Source organism: Meriones unguiculatus, chromosome 2 (assembly GCF_030254825.1).
Source record: "Meriones unguiculatus strain TT.TT164.6M chromosome 2, Bangor_MerUng_6.1, whole genome shotgun sequence".
Taxonomy (NCBI): Eukaryota; Metazoa; Chordata; class Mammalia; order Rodentia; family Muridae; genus Meriones; species Meriones unguiculatus.
The window spans coordinates 91680603-91701420 of NC_083350.1; the positions used below are offsets into that span (position 1 = coordinate 91680603).

The 20818-nt window shown below is 43.0% G+C and overlaps 2 protein-coding genes across 2 annotated transcripts in view; one reads left to right on the forward strand and one right to left on the reverse strand.

Moving 5' to 3' along the window:
- The window catches only part of Rtcb (RNA 2',3'-cyclic phosphate and 5'-OH ligase), a 29698-nt gene extending 25509 nt beyond the window's left edge, over positions 1 to 4189 (forward strand). The window contains exon 12 of the mRNA XM_060377809.1: positions 3716 to 4189. Within this exon, the coding sequence (XP_060233792.1) occupies positions 3716 to 3823 (108 nt within the window). The 3' untranslated portion in view covers positions 3824 to 4189. The remainder of the gene's footprint in view (positions 1 to 3715) is intronic.
- On the reverse strand, positions 1232 to 18547 carry Ascl4 (achaete-scute family bHLH transcription factor 4). The gene is made up of 2 exons (XM_060377811.1): positions 16849 to 18547; positions 1232 to 1392 (listed from the first exon to the last, which is right to left on the reverse strand). Exon 1 carries the CDS (start codon positions 17848 to 17850, stop codon positions 17416 to 17418), a length of 435 nt encoding a protein of 144 aa, XP_060233794.1. The 5' UTR covers positions 17851 to 18547; the 3' UTR covers positions 1232 to 1392; positions 16849 to 17415.
- Between the last annotated feature and the right edge of the window lie 2271 nt (positions 18548 to 20818).

Sequence of the window (20818 nt, forward strand, 5' to 3'; positions counted from 1 at the left end):
AGTCCTCATAAGCGCTTAACATAAAGCCCCTTAAGGCATTTGCCATTGGGCAGAGATAGGGCTCTTGGTATTACTTACAGAAATGACTTGGGGTTCTCAGTGACTTCATTTTCGGTGTTTGTGTTTTTTTCATTTTTTCTGTTTAGAGAATTCCATCCACAAATATTTTTTATCATGCCACTCACCCTCACCATTACAATTCCTCCTTGTTACACACCCATCACTCACTATTCCTACCCTGTAGCCCAGAGTGGCCAACTCTAGCCTACTCTGGCCTTGAACTTGAAGCAGTCCTAAGCCTCCTATATGCTGGGATCACAAGTGTGAGCTACTATTCCTGGCTTCAGTTTTGGCCTTTGTTTAGAAACCAAATTGCAAGCGAAGTCTATAAAAATGATTTTTATTGTTTATATACTTTCTATCTATACATTGCGTTTAAAGGTAGGTTATGAGGGGCAACATAGGAACCTGAGTTTAATTACCAGGTCCTATATGGTCGAATTTATTCCTTGAAATTGTCTCCAGCTTCCACATGTGCACACACTCAGGCAATAGAATTTCATTGTAAAAAAAGCTTTGTTTTTGTTTTTTCGAGACAGGGTTTCTCTATGTAGCCCTCACCATTTTGGCACTCTGTAGACCACGCCGGCCTCAAACTCTAAGCTTTACCTGCCTCTGGCTCCTAAGTGCTGGGATTAAAGGCGTGCACTCCTACCAACCCAAAATTGTAAAAATCTAGAAGAAATAAATAGAAGTAGTTGATTTTTTTTACAATTTTATGTAAACATTTCAGTTTACGACAAACTTGAAAAAGGAAAGAGATGTGTTCAGAGAGAGTTTGTGTTTGATTCACAAAGAGGAAAAATTGTATTTAAATGATCTGCATGAACTTAAGAGAAAACCAGTTATACAGCCCCTCCCTTCATTTTGTAGATCACTTACCACCATGTCTCCCTGATGTTGCTTTCAAGCTAAAGTTGTTGAACGTTGTCTTTTTAAAAATACAGCTCCTTACAAGAGTTTAATTAAATTTTCATTTTTTTTACATTAATTACATTTTATTCGCATTGCATCCCAGCTGTAGCCCCCTCTCTCATTCCCTCCTAATCCCAACTTCCCTCTTTTTGCTGCTATAAATTAATTTTGAATAGGTATATTCATTCTTGAATCTTTGATGGTTAGAACTTTTTTAAGTAGAATGACTGAGTCAAGCCTATTTTGTTGTTGTTGCTGTAACTTAGTTTTTACATGTTCTAAAGAGGTTGGGGTTGGAGCCATGGCTTAGAACACTTACTGTTCTTTCAGAGGACCTGGGTTCAATTCTGAGCATCCATGTGGTTTTTCACATCCATTTGTAACTTCAGTTCAATTAACTCTATCCTCTTCTGGTCTCTGCAGGCACCAAACAGAGACATAAAACATAAGAAACACTCCTACACATAAAATAAATAAATCTAAAGTAATAATCACAGTCTAAAAAATAATAACTGTTTAATTTAATGGATCTAGAAAACACTAAGAAAAAAACACCAGCATTCTGCCAGCCAGAGATAGCCAGTGCTCAAGCAGCTTTTCTACCTTTCTTGTCTTGTAGCTTTTTTTTTTTTTTTTTTTTATTCCTGAAGCTCCTACTTAATAGACAGACATTTGTTCTTGGTGCTAAGGATGACACAGTGGACAAAACTAATATAATCTCTTCCTGTGGAACTTAACAGATAGTAAAGTCATAGTAAAAGCCAACAGGGAAAAGGTGTAAGGAATGACCAGGAGGGGTGCAGTCTTACATAGGATGGCCAGGAAAGGCTTTGATGTGATACTTGAGTGTGGGCCTGAAGGGACATATATGCAAAACTCCTGAGCTGTACAGAAAAACTTGGGTCAAGTACAAGCAAGAACGAGATGAAGTCAGACCTGGAGAACCCGTAAATCCTTTGAGCTGTAAACCCCACCACCAACCCAGCCTAGCCTTTGCTTTACAGAAGGACTTTGCTTTTACTTAGAGTGAAACGGAAAGACAGTAAAGGATTTTAAGTGAAGAATGGTATGATCTGACACTAGTGACTAGTGACTGTGCTGATGAGAAAGGAAAAACTGATGAGGCAAACAAAAAGAGAGAGAGAGAGATGGGTTGCCTGTTAGAGCTCAGTGTCTTTGAGATGAGAGGAACTGGGGCCCAAAGTGAATTTGTGTGATGCTGTGTTTCCATTGGAAGCATCTGACTGGTGAGGGGTGGCACAGTGCTGGCATCATCCTTAAAGTACAGCACAATGAAAGGTGAGGTTTTTTTTAGAGTGGTTCCCTAACAGGGATGGTTGGTTAAAGAAATACTGCCCTAGAGAACAGGAGTAGGAGCCCAAAAGTGGTTTGTAGAAAAGTTATATCTCTGGTCATGACAAGCTCTGGGCTACAACCTACAAAGTGGTAGAGATATGCAGAACCACAGCCATTGGCAGAGTGGAATGAAGGAGCTTGCAGATGAATAGTCTTCACTGGATAATGACATCACTCAGAATCTTTGCTAGAAAGTGATGGTGATTCAGAAGCTAGATGTCTGTCTCCCAAGTCATTGGAGAGTGAGTCACATGCAGAAGTTGAGATGAGAGCTGGTAGGTGGTCTAATATGAATGTAAGGCCTAAAACTGGTAGTTCCTGGGAAGGGAAGAAAGAATGGAAATACCCACAAATATCAAGGGGGACTCCTGTTCCATTCTAGACCCAGTCACATGACCCCATCTGAGAGAAAAAAAAAATCTGCTTCAGAATGTTGGAGTCAAAAGACTATATTAGGGAAGATGCAGAGTCAGTAACAGTAAGGTGAAGAAGGATGTGAACAAAGAGGGAGGGTTCTACTGGAGAGTCACAAGAAGTGGTCCAAGTGTTTGTTCAATCATGTTCATAGCAGCTTTATTTGTAATAGCCAGAACCTAGAAACAGCCTAGATGTCCATCAACGGAGGAATGGATACAGAAATTGTGTTATTTTTACGTAATGGAATACTACTCAGCAATCAAAAACCAGAAAATCATGAAATTTGCAGGCAAATGGTGGGATCTAGAAAAGATCATTCTGAGTGAAATATCCCAGAAGGAGAAAGACAAACATGGTATATACTCACTTATATAGACTATAAGATATGATAAACATAATGAAATCTATACACCTAAAAATGATAAGAGAGCGGACATGGGGTAAGATGATCATTCCTCGTTTAGAAAGACAGATGGGGTGTATCATTTGGAGCATTTCCTTTCAGGCAGATTGGTCTGTACACTTGAAATGTGTTTACCAAGCTGCTTTTCTTCTTTTTAATTAGTATATGTATGTAAGTATTTATGTATGTCTACGAGTGTCTTTGCCAAATATGTATGTATGTATGTATGTAGTATGTCTATGAGTGTGTTTGCCAAAGCACATGTGATGGCCAGAAGGCAATCTAGTAGAGTCAGGTCACCAGGCTTGCACATTCCCCACTGAGCCATCTCACAGGGCACTGCTTTTAATTATACAAACATACGTTTTTGGAGAGATAAGAAAATGTAAAACCAAGTGTTTCTCTCAAAACCCTTACCAGCATTGAGTTTGCTATTTTCAATCTTTGCTAAGTTAATGGCAAAAATAGCCCTTGAGTATTTCTTATAATTTCAAGTAAAGCTTAATGTTTGGAAAGATTTCCTGCTAGTGGATTTTACAGTTCTGTTCAATTCCTTCCCTGTAGGCTCCAGAGTCCTATAAGAATGTGACAGATGTCGTAAACACCTGCCATGATGCTGGGATCAGCAAGAAGGCCATTAAACTGAGACCGATTGCTGTTATTAAAGGATAGATTCAAGACCATCAGATTCTCTGTGGACTCTTAAGACATCACACTCAAGGCCTAACAAGATCCACAATGTACAGCTGGCGCTGTGCATGCCGCAGTGGCTGGTGGAGAGGCTGCTATTGCAGGGTTGTAAAATAGCCTTCCAGGAGTCACATGTTGTGTCTGCATTTGGAGGAGGGCAAATGTGACTCTTTATCCCACAGGTTTTTTTGGAATATCCATTGGAATTTGGGGAGGGATCAAGAAATTGCCCTGCTTGGTCATACAAATCTGTAGTCACTTGTAGAGAATGGACTTCTTTACACAAAGCTGCTTCTAGCCCAGTAGGTATCATGAAAAATGTTCTATTAAATATGGTTTTTGAATGTTTCCTTTTGTCTTAACTGTGTCAGTTTTGCCCACTCACCTGTGGGCCTCCTCTACACCAGGCAAGCTCTTAGATTCCCTTCTCTCATGGAGAGCACCAAGCGCCTGAGGTGTTTTGATCAAGACACTAGACAAGTGTAAAGTCGGGTATGTTGAGGACATGGAGTGTGCTAAGGAATAAGAGCCAAGGAGAAAAGAACTTTCCATAGCCTTCCTGTCTTTCTTCTCCTAAATACGGGGCAGAGTATGCGCAGCATGGCATCGGCTGATGACTCACTCATGAAGCTGACCTAGCCAGCTTTGAGTAATGCTTTGCACAGGGATAGCAAAAGAGCCCCCATGTGACACCACACCTTCAGTTTTATTTAACTGTTTTAAAAACATTAAACAACCATCACTGGTGATATTAACAGTTACTTTGTTATTTTTCATCATCTTGTGTTATACATGGTGACATCTTAAGCATTCCACTATGGCAAGCAAAAGCTGGAGGTTAGCTGGTCACATTGTACTTAAATTCACAAGACAGAGGTGAATTCTAGTGCCCAGTTCATGTTATTTTTATTTGTCCCCCAGCACATGGAATGGAGCCATCCACATCCACATTCACCTCACCCTAATCTAGAAGCTCCCTCTCGGTTATACACAAAATGTTGTCTTCTAGATATTTCTAGATCCTTATCAAGTTGACTATGCTAATGGTCGCAAATGTGAAGGCTGTGTATTTTCAGTCATGCACTTTGGTGTGTATACATAGTTGGGAGGTCAACTTGCAGAAGTAGGTTCTGGGGATCAAACTCAGGTTTTCAGGCTTGGCAGCAAATGTCTTCACTCTCTGAGCCAGTGTAGCCAGCCCTAGTGTCATAGTTTATACTTCCTCTCCCTGACCTTCACCTAATTCCTGGACATCTCTAGTCCTGCCTCTCTCACTTTCAATCCCTATCCCATTCTTTAGATACCAGCTCTCAAAATACAGCAGCCACATGCATCTTTTTCTTGTGATAACTGAACTGTTTCTCAGAGAACCAACACCCCCATCTCCACTGTTTGTGTGGGTGAGCTACACACAGGCTTAGACCAAAACACTCAGATCATCACTTCTTCCAGTTCCAGACTGTGAAAATGATACGTGTAATTAAATAAAAGATGATTGTGGAAGTTTTCTGGATCAAGAGTGAGGTGATGTCTCCCACCCTGGGTTGCTAGGTATGAGAAAGGTCTATACCTTTTAACAGCTATCTTGTACAACCTTGCTGAAATGGAGCCCATATACAGGGAAGTGGGGCTGGAGGGAAGAAAAAGTATGAATCCAGGTAAATGGTATGTGAACTCATGGACTTATCTGTGCCAAAAATTGGGAAAGGCCTGCACTTCCCAGTGTGTGTCGGCCTATTTGAAACATAGAAGGATCACTGAGCTGGTTTTTTTTTTGTTGTTTTTTTTTTTTTAGGTACATCATAAGTAATCTCAGTACTTTACTGTTGAACCAAATCCAGCTCTCCAGGAACTGGGTCACAAGGAGGTAAATGTCTCATCTAATGGCTCTGTAAAGCAGTCCAAGAAGCCACTAGATTAAGGACAACCGTTCTTTTCTATCTATATTATCCCTGAATCTGACATTTACCAGTAAGATCAGCACCTAATGTTCCTCAGCACTTACTAAGGAAGAGGCCTTTATGAACTAGTGTTCTTGGGTCACAGATGATTGAGCTGCCTCAGAGATACCAAGTAACCCGCTCAGTCATGTAAGAAGGGTAGAAGTTTTGAAAGTATTTCTGTGGTTTCATCTAAGTGCCTCAAAAGGGGGCCTCAGTTTGGTGCCCTTGAGAACTATAAGCTTTTATGAAGCAGTACCCAAGGACTACGCAGTTAGGATCACTTGCTCTTCCAAAGGACCATTCCCAGCACCTGCACAGCTACAATTGTCTGTAACTCCAATCCCAAAGGATCTGACACCTTCTGACCTCCATGGCTACTATACACACGTGGTGGGCATTTATGTAAAAAAAAATACCCATACATACACACAAACAAGGGGCAGTATCCTGTGAGATGCCTTTCATCCTCAAAAGTGTGCCCTCCATTGGGGCAGTGGCACCCCAGACCTTGCTCATTCCTTTTGCTTCCTGGCTTTCATGAAGTGAGCAGCTTCCTCTCGTATTTCCACCATGATGTACTGTTTCCTACAAGCCCAAAAGCAGTTGGCTTAATGGCCAAATTAACATTTTCCTTTCAAGTAGGCCAGATGATGCATACCTGTAATCCCAGTGCTTGAAAAGTGGAGGCAGGAGGGTAGGAGTTCAAGGCCATCCTTGGCTGTACTGCAAGTTTGAGGTCAGCCTTGGCTAGAAGAGACCCTCTCTTTCAAAACAGGTTTTGTAAATATTTCTAGTATTTTGTTACAGGAATACAAAATTAACTCAGACTACTGGAATCCTCACAAAAATACACTGTGATGATTCTAATTTGATTATAGTAGTCACCATGTTATACACTGTTTTCTCTAATTCTCTGTGCCTGATTTCATTTGTAGACCATAAGGAAAATAGTCCCTGCTCCCTACCACACCAAACTTACAGTTAAGTAAATAAAAGATTGTTCTAAAGAGTATTTATTCCATTAACATATGTCCATATATGTTAATGGACATATATGTTAATGGATATATGTTATATGGTGCTTTAGTCTTTTGGAGGGGGAACCGGTTAAGTGGGTGAGTCCTAGACAGGCCTTGTTTAACTGAAGATGCTCTACACAGTGGTCTGACTGTGTTAGTCCTTTTTGACTGCCATAATACTGGACCTGAGGTAATATTTAAAGACCATAGGTTTATTTCTTATAGTTGTAAAGGCTGGGAAATCAAGGAAAGGGTCTTCTGGGTTGTACCATCCTATGGTAGAAGGTGGAAGGGAAGTTATAGGAGGTGTACAAGAAAGGTGTCCAACCCTTCTGCTACAGTTTGGCGTGTTAAAGGCTTCATTCCAGAGTGGCACTGTTATGGGGGTGGCAGAAACCATGAGTGGTATTATCTAGTGAAATGTTTTCAGGTCTTAGGAGGGTGTTCTCAAAGAGTGTAGTATCTTCCTCTTTTTCTTTCATTCTGTGTCCAAAGGGTGAGGAGCTTTGCCCTAACACACACCCTACGTTGATGCACTGCCTTATCATAAGCCGTGGTGAGCCCTACAGCACTGAGCCAAAGGAATCTCTTCTATATATTGACTAGATGGAGCCTGAGCTATAGTGACAGAAAACTGACCATTACTATACCAACAGACCATCTTTTCAAACAGGAAATGACCTTGATAACAGCATGTATCTAGTCACAAGAGCAGAGTCCTCATGACCTATCCCTTCTTATGCCCTGCCTCTCAACATTGTTGAGAGAAGATTATGTTACCAGCACAGGGACTTTGGGGTACAAATCACAATAGCACACTTATTCTTCAATTTGTTTTCTGTCTTCCCCAACACATACAAGTACCAGGAAACAAAGGCCTCATCTGTTTTGTTCACTCTGTTCCCTGGATGGTAGTGTCAGGTCTGAAGGATCCAACAGAGCTGTAAGTTAAGGACTTGTATTTCACAGAAGCAGGCGTAAATGCTACTCTTCATTTATACATGAAACAGGATGTGTTAGTTTCGGTTTTATTACTGTGAAGTGACACCATGACCAAGGCAACTCAAGACATTTAATTGGTGATACCTTATAAGTTCAGAGGTTTAGTCATCATGGTGGGAAGCATGGTAACATCCAGGCAGACATGGTGCTGAAGGAGCTGAAAGTTGTACATCTTTTTTGTGGTTGTTGTTATTTTGGGTTTTTTTTTTTTTTTTTTTTTTTTTGCATTTGGAATTACTTTATTAAAGAAAATTTCATAGTCAACTCCTTGTAGAGAAGGATCTATTTGGCTTTAAATATTGAAGGGGAGAAAAAGAAGCAGGTTTGATTGGGGGTTTTGTTTTTGTTGGGAGAGGGTGGAATTCCCCCCATCATGTGAGTCTTGCATGGGGTAGTAGGAGAAGGGGAAATGGAGATCTGAGGTTCCTCCGTGGTTGGCCTTCCTTCCTCTCAGTTTCATGATAAGGAAGCACAGATTCCCCCTGAGCTGTGAGATGGTCCACAGAGAGCAGTCAGCCCTCTGAGTTCAAGTCAAGGGTTGAGTGGGTACTGGTGGCTTCCACACCACCTCATCCTTTCTCTTGACATTCCTCTGGGGTCTGAGGAAGTTTAGAGTATGCTTCAGCAATGACAGTATCCTTGCTGTGGAGCCCTCCTCTGGAAGGCAAGCCTGGGATGTCCTCTGAGGCCAGAATCCAGCCACTTTGTGGCTCAGGGATGCATCCAAAGCCATCTCCCTGCTGATTGCCTCCTCACAAGGCCTAGGGGTCCCTGGAAAGCAGGCTACCATGCAAGTCATGTTATCCAGACTTCCCTTGCAGACACATGTCCAATAGCTGCGCACTGAGCTGCCTAGGGCTAGGCCCAGAGGCAGACACGACATCTCCAGCCCGGGCAGGTCCACACCAAACAGAGCATCACACACTCCAACGGAGGCCCCCAGTGGAGGCCAGGAACACAAACTAGTCCTGGTGGGGCTGGGGCATGCCAGCACAGCCACTTTGGGCTCAGCAGACATGAGCTGCAGCTCAGAAGGCCTCCCCCTGAGCCTGCTTGTAGGCAAAGCCGCCTAGGGCTCGAGACAGGGCCAGAATGTCGGCAGCTGCACGGAAGAAGGCACTGCACAGAGCCTGGTCAGGCGTCCAGAGTTCTACATCTTGATCCTCATACAGCAAAAGGAGACTGGATGTGTTTCACACTGGGCGTATCTTGAGCATTTAAGACTTCAAAGTCCCACCTCAGCAGTGACACACTTTGCTCTTGGCTTCCTGATTGCTGATGTAGTATAATCCGCATCCTCATGGGGCCTGCTGCCATATGGTTCCCACCATGGTAGACTGTACCCTCAGACTGTGAGCAAAATAAACCCTTTGTCCATCAAATTGCTTTTGTCCAGATATTTTATCAGGGCAACAGGAAAAGTAAGACAGAAAAGGGGTTTCTGCTGTGATTAGCCTGAGCATGTGGTTTATAGCCTTTGGAACTGGTTCATGGGAAGAATGTGGAGCAGTTTAGAACTTTGGGCTAGAAAAATTCCTAAAATGTTAAACACCGCTTAATGGAACTTTCTGATGGCAGTTTGGAAGACCAGAAGGCCAAGTGACAGGCCCTGGAGGTTTAGCTGCTGAGGTTTCAAACAAACAAAAAAGACGACCAGGAATGAGGCTAAAAGCTATTTTGGTTATATTCTGTCAACAAATCTGGAGGTATCATCTCCATTTGTATGAGTCTGAATTGAAAAGCAATGGGATAATTTTTTTGGCAGAGGAAATTTCAATTCAGCAGAGCATTGAATCTGTGGCATGTCTGTTGTGGATATAAACATTTTTATTTGTTGCTTTTGGTCCCAGATGTATGGTGTGGGACTAATTCAGATGGTCCACTGCAGCAGACTATTTGCCTCATGTGGCCTCTGAAATGAGCTCTTTGCCAGCCACAGACAGTTTAAATCTGAGGACTCTGGAGAGAGAATAAATGCCAGAGCTGAGAGAGTGATGAGTGATGAAAAGGAGCAAGGCTGCTTCCCCCCCCCCCCCCTTTGGTTCCTGTTACTGTTGTTGCAGTGATACAAGCAGCTGGAGATATCTTGAAACAAGGTTTGGACTGGCTCCAAGGAACCAGAGGACAGTAACCAGCAGGAAGCAATTAAGAGAACTGCACCTCCTCTCCCACTAACCCTTACTTTCCCCTACCTGGTGTTGGGGTGTTGGGGTGTTGGAAGGGACTGGGGTGGAGTAGGGAGAAAAAGATATTAAAAAATGTAAATTTAAAAGTTTAAAATAATAGGCCTACACATTTAACTGGTCTACAATGAAAAAGAACAAAACATTGGTCAGAAAAAAGAAGAAACAAACAAAAAGGCAAAAAGAGCTGAAACAAGCTAAAAAATTCAACCAAGGTGCATGTAGAAAAAAGAGGCAGTAATTATTAAAGAGCCCACTTTATACTAGGACAATAGGAAACATGCCTCAACGCCAAAACTCCATTGCCAAAGAAAGGCTCCACCTTGCAAAAAAATGCCAACTATTTGAAAGGAGAGAACCAAATTAAGAATGGAGCTGAAGGGGCTCCTTGATCCTTAACAGCAACTATCTAGAGAAGTGTTTTGCCAGGGTCAGAACACCAAAGCTGTGCTCCAAAGGGGCCAGGCTACATCTCAAGCTAGAAGCAGAACTTGGCAGTAATCATTCATGTGGTACAGGTTTTTAAGCATAAAAGATACAAGATTGGGGGCTGGAGAAATGGCTCAGAGGCTGGCTGTTCTTCCAAAGGTCCTGAGTTCAATTCCCATCAACCACATGGTGGCTCATAGCCATCTATAGTGAGATATGGTGCCTTCTGCTGTGCAGGCATACACTACAGGCAGAATGCTGTATAAATAATAAGTAAATCTTCAAACAAACAAAGAATGCAAGATTGAGGGGATTGTGGACCTTTTCATCACAGTTTCAGAGAACAGCTCAATTCAGGCAATATGTGGCATTGTCACAGGCCCTGAGAGGCTACTTCGTGAAGCTGTAGAGATGAAACCTAAGTTACAGTGGAGACCCCAGTATGTTAGAGGTGCCAGGCACGGGTCATCCACCAAGGAAAGCTACTTTGAGAGGCTGTACTTGTAAACTCTTTTTAAATTTAGAATTATTCATTGTTAATTTTTGTTTATGAGTGTTTTGCCTGTGTGTGTATATGCATACCATGTGCACAGCTGGTGCCCACAGGGACCTGAAGAGGGCATTGGATACCCTAGGACTGTTGTAAGCTGCCATCTGGGCACTGGGAATAGAACTTAGGTCCTCTTGCAAGAGCAACAAAAGCTCAACCTCTGAGCCATCTCTTCAGCCCCATGGTACTGGTTTTGCACACACACACCCACACGTAAGCACAAAACAAGACTTGTGGAGTCACAGTAGCTTACACCAAGTTTCCAGAAACCCACTGAAGCCATGCACTGTAGTATGGTCATATGACCTACATGGATGTCCTGAGTGGGATGTGCTTGAAGCTGTGAAGGTGAAGCCTTAGTTACAGTGAACACTCCAAGATACTGGAAATGCCAAAAATGTTAAACATTCAACAATAAAAGCAGAGCTGCAAGCTCTTGGTGGAGCTGGTCCATAAGAGACGCCAAATGTATTGCAGAGAGCAAAGCTGGAAGGCAGTACTAGCAAGCTTGTTAGAGCTCAGATGGTATCATGCTGCCCAGATGTGCTACACATGGGGCTGCTAGGTTTCAGTCTTGCTTTGGTCTGGTTTGTCCCTGTTATGTACCTGTTAGAAAAAGAATACTTATTCGTTACCATTACATGTTAGAAACATACCTTTTAAAAAGCTCATTTTAGCTGGGTGGTAGTGGCACCTGTGATCCCAGCACTCAGGAGAGAGGCAGAGGATCTCTGTGAATCCGAGTTCCAGGACATCCAAGGATATACAAGAAACTCTGCCTCAAAAAGTCAAAACCAAACAAACAAAAAACATATTTTGTAGGGGATCCTAGTTAAGAGCATGCCTTGAGACCCAGAAGAGACATGACTTTTTAGCAGTGGTGAAACCATTAGTCTATGGAGACTTCTGAAGCTAAATTCAGTGTATTTTACATAATAAAATGGCCATGAGCCTAAGCAGAATGCTATAGTTTTGATATACAATATCACCTAAAGGGCCATGTATTTGAACATTCAGCCCCTAGCTGATGCTACTTTGAGAGGCTGTGCAACTTTTTCAAAGTGGGGAATCAATGGAGGAAGCAGATCTCTGGGGGGGTCAAGCCTTGAGATTTATAGTCTAGTATTGCTTCCTGTCCTGTTTCTGCTTTATGATTCATAGAAATGTGAGCAATTAGGTATAGCCATCACCTTGAAGCCACAGGCCTTCCCCATGGACAACCTCTCCAACCATGAGCCCAAATTAACCTCTTCTCTCTTAAGCTTCCTCTGTTATGTGTTTTCTTGAAGCAGCAAGCAAAATTACTAGGACAGTCACTTCTCCCTAAGCCTCAGGTTCCTCATCTTTAGAATGGACTTGATATATTAATCCCTTCACACAGTTGTGAAAATCAGCTGAGAACAGTACACAGAAAGGCTAGCCTGTTCTATAGTATAACCTCAGAAACTGCTAGCATATAAAATGATCTGCCTTCAAAGGTGTTAAGAAAAGAAGAAGAAGAAGAAGAAGAAGAAGAAGAAGAAGAAGAAGAAGAAGAAGAAGAAGAAGAAGAAGAAGAAGAAGAAGAAATAATGCTTGAATATGAGTATGTGCCCTGCATACTCAGTTCTCATTTGTTTAAACCTCTCGGAACTGGGTCAGATCACCTCACAAGCCCCTGCCTACATCTGACATATAGAATTCTTTGACTATTTTCTAGTGTCAGGGAAATGAAAACCACCTTCAGGAGTGGCCCCCTCTAGGCCCACTCTGGAAGTAAAAACCAGTTTGGAGAGTTCTGTGGTCTGGGTGGACTCCTTTCTGCAGCACCTGTGGTTTCATTCTGGCTGCAGCTAATGACAATGAGCAACCTAATATGAAAGGATGGCTGGCAGGTCTTCAAGCAAAGGACACAGCCAAATAGCTCTGCGATTAAAAACCAGCCTTACTGCCCAGAGAGGCTACACAGAAAACACACATGCAACTCAGTGATGATAATCAAAGGGCCGGAAACATTTTTAGTTGTCATAGGCCTGTAAAGGAATGATAAAGCAACTTCAAACCCTCTGCTCCATGCTGGTAGGCAGCCTGTCTGTCTAGCATGAGAGAGAGGCATGTGATGGTCAGCAAAGTAGGGTCAAAAGGGACTACCTAGAAAGATCCTACCTTGGAGCCATCACTGCAGTGGAGGCCTCTGGGGATTCACATTTCTAACCAAAGTCTCATTTCCAGAACGGCAAATGGGATTACTATTCTTTGAAGATAGCAAACATAACTTCAGGTGCTCTGAAGAAAGTTTCTGACAACAGCATCCCTTTAGGGCCTATGTGTGCTTCCTTACTGTGGGTAGTGCTGACACATTCCTATATCCTTCCCTGGCCATTTAGGACCTGGTTTCAAATTCAAGGTAAGTCTTGGTCTCAGGTAGCTTAAACAGCAGTTACTTCTCAACTGTGGAGGGCAAGAGTTCAAAGTCAGGGTTCTTTTTCTTTGCCTTCAGGGAGTGCATGTCACAGCAGCTTTCAGGGGATGACCTTGAGGAACATCTGACGGCAGTAAAGTTATAACCAAGGGGGATTTCGAGGCTCGGGAAAACCACACCAACCAGGGAAGACCTCAAAGGACCTGGAAACCTCTCTTCTTCCATCAATCCTGTATTTCCATAGCATAATGCTCTATTCCATAAACAGTATTGGGGCTTGATTTTGTTGTTTTAGAAGGCACAAATGTTCTTTGACTTAATGGAGTACTCCATCCCAGAAAAAGGGAAGAGCAAATGTTTTGAATGTTCTCATTCCTGGGGCTCAGTGGGTAAAATTGCCAAGCAAGCCTGACTACCTGAATTCAATCCCTGAATCCTCATAAGGGTGGAAGGAGAGAACTGACTCCACAAGGCTTTTGTTCATCTCACTGGGCAAGAGTAAGTCCACTACTGCCATTCTGAGCCTAACTTGAAGCAAGCTTGATTATATTAGGGTTGCACCCAAGAGCTGTAACTGTCAGGTTAAAGAGAGGAGTCCTGAATATGTTTCTTAGGGCCCTTTTAAGGAATAAAATCACAAGTAGTTCCAAAGCAGGTTACAAAAGAAAATGGGGCAGTAAAAAAAATTTTTTTTTTCAAAAAACAAACCCTAGCCACCACCATGTGGTTGCAATATAATTAGGAGGAATTAGGGAGAGCTTGTGTGCTCCCCAAAACAAGTCAAGATCATGGATTGGAGCAGGTCAAATTCCAGGAAACAGTATCTTAGTTAAAATTTTATTGCTGTGAAGAGATACCACAACCAAGGCAACTCTTATAAAGACAAACATTTATTTGGGGCTGTCTTATAGTTTCAGAATTTTAGTCTATTATCATCATGGTGGCAGTGTGCAGGCAGACATGGTGCTGGAGGAGGCAAGCGTTCCACAGCTTGATCTGCAGGTAGCAGAAGGGCACTATCTGCTGCAGGCAGCCAGGAGACTGGAAACCCAAACTTGGAGGAGTTTAAGCATAGGAGCCCTCAAAGCCCACCCCCACATTGACACACTTTCTCCAACAAGGCCATGCCTCTTAATAGTGCCATTCCCTGTGGACCAAGCATTTAAACATATGAGTCTATGGGAGCCAAACCTATTCAAACCACCATAGACATTTATTTTTAACAATACAGTATAATGGCTCCTGCTTTCAAAATGGAGTTGGGCAGGATCTTTACTTCCACATGTGCACTGTGGCATTTGTGCCCATGTGTGCTCCAGCACACACACACACACACACACACACACACACACACCCCAGGGACAACAAACAATTTAGCAAAGAAGAAATTTCTCATTCTAGTTGGTGCTCCACCTGTAAACTATCAGGATAGCTCCAGAAAAAATTACCCCCCTTCAAGATAACATTATTGAGACTTCCTAAAAAATTTCCCCAAATCATCACCTCAAACAAAATAACAGGAAGGTTTGCAGTGACAAGGCTGATCAATTTCTCAACCCAGCAGGAATGTCCTCTTTTTTTTCCTTCCTAGTTAGGCAGGCTTTACCTTGCTTGGGCAGACTTCATTGAAGGCCCCATTTCAAACAACAACCTGCCTTACAGATCAAAATGGAGGAGTCTGGAGGGATTAATAAAAAATGAATGAGAAAAAAATAGCTAAATCAACCCAAAAGACCCCAGGAACATTTCATTTTTGTTTTGTTTGGAACAGGGTCTCAAACTCACAGTCCTCCTAACTTATCCCCCTGATAGTGGGAGTTATAAGCATCTACCACCACTCCTTGATTGGCCCCAGCTCTTAAGAAAAAGGAATAGTTGGGCTGTGAATCAACCCAGTGTGTTTCTATGCAGCATGGAACAGGATCATCAGGTTATAAATTATTATAAATGTAAGCAATTACATGTTTTAAGATGGATCCGACATACTAGGGATCAAGTCCTGTCTTCTAGAAGCACAGAAGGTCAAACTCTAAAATAAGATGGTCACTGTACCCTTTAGAAACACTCAGGCTATTTCATCACCTCCACCCAGACGGTATTCCTGGCTTTACACACAATTCAAAAAACAGTACAAGACTTTCTCCAAACAACACTACTGCCTTACCATTTGTACCTCACAGACCACTAAGCCCTGCACCTCCACATCTCCTGTGAAATAGTAAAGGAGAAGATAAAAACAACATCTCTGGACATTTGGTTAGCAAATAACAAAGCAAGGGAGCGGGACTAGGAGTGAGGCAGACTAAGGATGCAGCTCAGCTGGTCCTGGCAACAATGACTTGCTCAAAGGCACTTTCACTTCCTTTTTTTAAGGTTTATTTTTATTTTAGGTAAGTGCTTTGCTGGTATTATGTAAGAGCACCCTGTGTGTGTAGTGTTCATGGAGTCAATAAAAGACAGCCAATCTTATGGAACTAATGTTACTGATGCTACATGGGGTTGCTGGGAACCAAACTCAGGTCCTTGGCAAGAGCAGCAAGCACTCTTAACTACTGGACCATCTCTCCAGTGTCCCCCACCCCATGTCTTTAAAAAAGTGTTTTGTTGTTGTTGTGTTTTGACAGAGCTTTATCATGTAACTCACATAGCTGGGCACAAGCGCCACAGTGCACATGTGGAAGTGAAGACCCTGCCTGGGTGGAATTGGCTATGTAGACCTGTCTGGCCTTGAATTTACAGAGACCCTCCTGCCTCTACCTCTGAAATGCTGGGATTAAAGGTGTGCACCACCATGCCCAGCTCAAGTACAAGTTTCCACCATGATACACTTTTATTTAAAGCACAATATTTGTGTAATATCCATTCCACAAATATCTGAGAATTAAATAAGACAGAATTGAAAAATCAATAGCCAAAGTTCTAGCAAGGAAAAGGGGCATGCGGTAAGGGATTGCGTGAGGTGGTGCCTGAACAGTGCTCACCAACTCAACTCCGCCCCTCTTAGTCCAAGCTACCTCTAAAGAAAGGATAATTCACTCTATTAGAAGAAGCATAGGGATGAGGTATAGACCAGTGGGAGGGCACTTGCCTAGCACAAAATTCCCAGCATCTCAGAAGGTGTGGGTGAGTGGGGGCAAGGGCTTTAGAAAGCAATTTCTATACTTCATAACTGTTTTGATGAGGCACAGGGCATAGGTAAATATTCAATAGTCTGGAAAGCCTTAAAAGAAAAATGGCTTGGACATGTAGCAAGTTCATTTCAACCCCATTGTCCACACCTCTCCCCATTCAGCTCAAACACCAAAAGGCACTGAGGATGTTTGCTTTTTTTCCCCCTAACCAAAATTTAGACGGGATGAGAACTCTATAGAGGTACAAACAAAGAAAAGGACAAGAGAGACAGTAGGCAGAACCTGGTAGCGAAGATGAACGTCCAGATCTCCTCCAAAAAGATCATTAACATTTGTGACACTTTATTACCTGCTAAAGTTTCCAAACTTCTTTTGGATAAAGCAGTATGTATCAAGCATTGCCCTTCTTAGCACAGTGATTCAGGCCTGTGTTCAGGTTCAGCCGATGTCCCACAAATGTGTAATAGAGTATCATCTCGGCCACCTTCATCCACAGCGCAGTGTTGATGAAATGTCCAGCACCTTTCCTAAAGGGGAGGAATGAGTGAGAATGTTCCTCTCACATAAAGCACTGCCCTGTGTGCATGCGTGCATCTGCGTATAGTGGGTGGTTTTCTTCTCTGGCTGACGTTTGTTACAGACCTTCGTGTTTTTAAAATTACCTCATAGATTTAGGACGGTCCTTCTGTGCGTTAGAAGTACAAGAAATTAGTTTCCTTAATCCTTAAGCATTTGTAAGTTAGAAGCTCAAAACCAAAGAAGGTGCAGGGCGAAAAAAATAATAAAAAACCAAAACCTCCAAACATTAAAACAACTTTCTTTCCCCCATCCAGAAGCACTTAATTCTTTTTCTTAAGATTTGGGCCCAGAGTAGAAGAAGCCAGTTATCATGAAAGCCTGGTGGCCCAAGGTGCTGCTAGCTGTGCTCCTCCGGCTCGCTGCAAGGCGATGCCCCTGAGGACGCTTTGGACTCGCCATCGCTGTTGCAGTCCGGCATGTGGCACTTCAGCTGCTCCTGCAGGTGTTTGATGTAGCTGATGGCGGCACGCAGCGTCTCCACCTTGCTGAGCCGCTGGCCGGCCAGCTCGCGGGGCAGGTGCTGGCGAAGGTGAGCATAGCCTTCATTCACGCAGCGCACTCGCTGCCGCTCGCGCTCGTTGCGTTGGCACAGAAAGGAGGGCTCACCCACACCCCCCGGCGGCAGGGACCGGCACAGCCGACTCCCCGGGCAGTCGGCGGCACTGTGGCTCGCGGGGACCCTACAGGGCTCCCTACAGGGCAGCGCACCCAGCGGAGCGGTACAGAGTGGGGACGGAAGGGCCAGCAATCCCGCCGGTTTGCGTTTTTCCATCCTCCACCGAAAAGCGCGCAGATCACCCAGAGATGATTCTCTCAGCAGGAAGACGACACTTGAAGCTTTCGTGGCCAAGAGGCTGGTCCATCCGACTTCCCAGTCTGTCTTTGGAGAAGTTTCTAGGTCCAGAAGCTAGGTAAGCAAACACACTTGGAGGGAACTTTGCTTGATTTCCGAAGCTCGTTACTCTTCTCCGATCTTTATAAAGCCTCACACCAGAGGGGGCAAAGACGTATCCACGTTTGGTTCAAGAGTTAACAAAGGGTGCCAAGCTTGAAAAGACGATCTCACCCTAAACCGATTAATCTTTCAAAGTTGCCCAGTTGCTGTAATTCACTCCTGGGTCAGCAAGTGTGACTCTCAGGGAGCGGGATCTTGTTCAGGAATCCAGCTTCCCAGGCACTTGCAGATCGGATGGCTGGCAGAGCGAAAGCTTACTCCGGCTTTCTCCTTGAAACTCCAAACTTGAGTGGCCTTTGTGGTTTCCGGCGTACAGGTCTGAAGGAAAGAGCTTTCAGGGTGTTTGCAAACATACCCCTGCTCTTTCATTTCTGCGGTGGTGGTGAAGAAGCGCTCATCAAAGGGAAGACTGCTCTCTTGTGGTTAGAAGACGTGTCAAGTCCTCCTTGGGCCTCCGGGGAAGCCCAAGATTTTCTTCTGTGATATCAAATCTTTTAAGAAACAAATTAGACACTTTTTGAAGGTAACAAGAACAAAATCTATGGACTTCAGCATCAAATATAAGGGCCCGTATACTGTGTTCTGACGTATCTTTATGTTTCTGCTGCTCTGTAAAAACACATCAAAAGCCTGAACAGTAACAAACGCTTTTAGCATAGTTTCTTAGCTTACTGTAAACACAGCTTTAGTCCTGCCTCCCAACTCTTCTAATCCCACTCAGGATATAACAGTCTCTTCCCATAGCACAAAGTACTTTCCCATTTATTCATCTTTAAGTTTACTTCCTCCCTTGAGGACTGGAAAACAACATTTGAAAAGCAGAGAATCTCAATTCCAAGGAAAAAGGATATGGCTTTGAAGGTTTGTCTTTTTAACACTCATTCCCACCCCCCAGACAAATGAATAATTAATCCATCTGTGCTAGTAAAGGGCTTTGAAGATGAAAGTATCATTAAAAATCCAACTATACTGGTTAATGTCAAAGACTGTTATCACATGGAAAAATCAGATTTCCTGTTCTGCAAACCAACACATTAAAGACATCTTCTACTTGAAAACGCCAACTTAAAAGCAAGAGATGCAACCTGCCACACACATTTACAACCAGACCTGCCTCTTTTCTGGAAGCTTGGGTGTCGCCCTAACATGTTTTGTTTTGTTTTGTTTTGTTTTGTTTTGTTTTGTTTTGTTTTCTTAAAGAGTCCTCTGCTTCCATATTTACTAAAGTTTGGGGTTTCACTTATCAGCCTGAAGCAACTGGAAAAACATTTGCACCAAGGCTAATAGAATAGAAATAATTAATTATTCCTTTTAGGCATAAATTAGTCACATTTTAAAAGGCAAAGTTCCTTATAAGCTTATACTGGCAAACAACTCAATATGGTATCATGAATTCTCAAGCCATCACTTTTTCCTAAATTCAGAAAGCCTGCCTATTAGCAGATAAGCCTCCTGCAGGGAATATAGGCTCAGAGACCAAGAGCTGCTTTGGACCAGGTCGAATATTTTGGCCTTCTGCTAAGAGTAACAAGAGAAAATGAGATAATTGAAAACAGGAACATAACATAGTTTTATTTTTATTTCTCTGGCTGACAACAAATAAAATGAGTGCAAGCTTGGTGTGGCGGTGCACATTTTTAATCCCAGCACTGAGGAAACAGAGGCAGGTAGGTCTGTGTGCAGTCTAGGGCAGCCAAGGCTGTGTGCTGAGACCCTGTCTTAAAAAATAAAATAAAATAAAAACACAGGTTGACTAACAACTGGTGATGCTAAGGACTTGAGGATGGGGTGAATGTTAGTATTTTAGAACAAAACCGGCTTCTGTGTTACCTAGCAACTTATGATGTCATCATCTGTCCCCGGCCAGATGGCCACACCTGGAAGACGTGGTTACCTTGCCCCTTAAAGGGACAATCCGACACGTGGTAGCTCTCCTTCTCTCAATCTCTCTTACTTTTCTCTCTTGTCCCCCCCCCTTCTCCCCATCATGTCCTGCTCTCCCTTACCCCCCTCTCCCATATCCACCTAATAAACCTCTTGCATAGAAGATCGGTTACCAGACTCATCTTTTAATAATAGATCTAATGGTGAAAGCATAAACCACTGAAGTATCTGGGAAAGGAATAATTATAATCAACAGTATATTTATTATCCCATTGCCTTTGATCTGGAAATGTTGACAATTTTGTCCCACAGAAATAAATGCATCACTACAGGTTTATATGTAGCTACGGATCAATACTGATCACAGCATTTGTAGTGAATTAAAGCAGAAAACAGGGCTGTGGCTGGGCTGCCTACCTATAACCCCAGCCACTTGGGAGGCTTGGCAAGATGATTGCAAGTTTAAGGCCTGCTACTGTTCTGCCCAGTTCATGAACCCCAAAAGACCAGGAATAACTAGACTCTGCTGTAAATACATGAGGTTCTTTTTATTGTAAATTACAAGCTGCAGCTTGGGCCCACACACACCCACCACCGAAGCGGTGGGAACCGAGCACGTGTGCCCAGGTTAGTTGGGTCATTTAAAGATTCTGGTCCATCCCAGCATGCCAAAGGCAGGGGTGATTCCTGCCTGTCAAACACCTGTTGGTTAAAATGCTACATTTTGAATCGATTGGCTATATTAATGGTTCCCAGACCATTAATGACCTGGTGTCCTCTCTAGGGGGAGGGTCCAGTTTTCTAGCATCTGTATCTCTAGTGGGTGGGGAAAGAATGCAGTGAGGTGGCTCTTCCCCTCAGGGCATTACTAGACTTCTTTACATACCTAGTTCAGGTCTTA

Excerpts from the sequence above, each read along its gene's own strand:
- Ascl4 (XM_060377811.1), bottom strand. The coding sequence starts at position 17,850 with ATGGAAAAACGCAAACCGGCGGGATTGCTGGCCCTTCCGTCCCCACTC.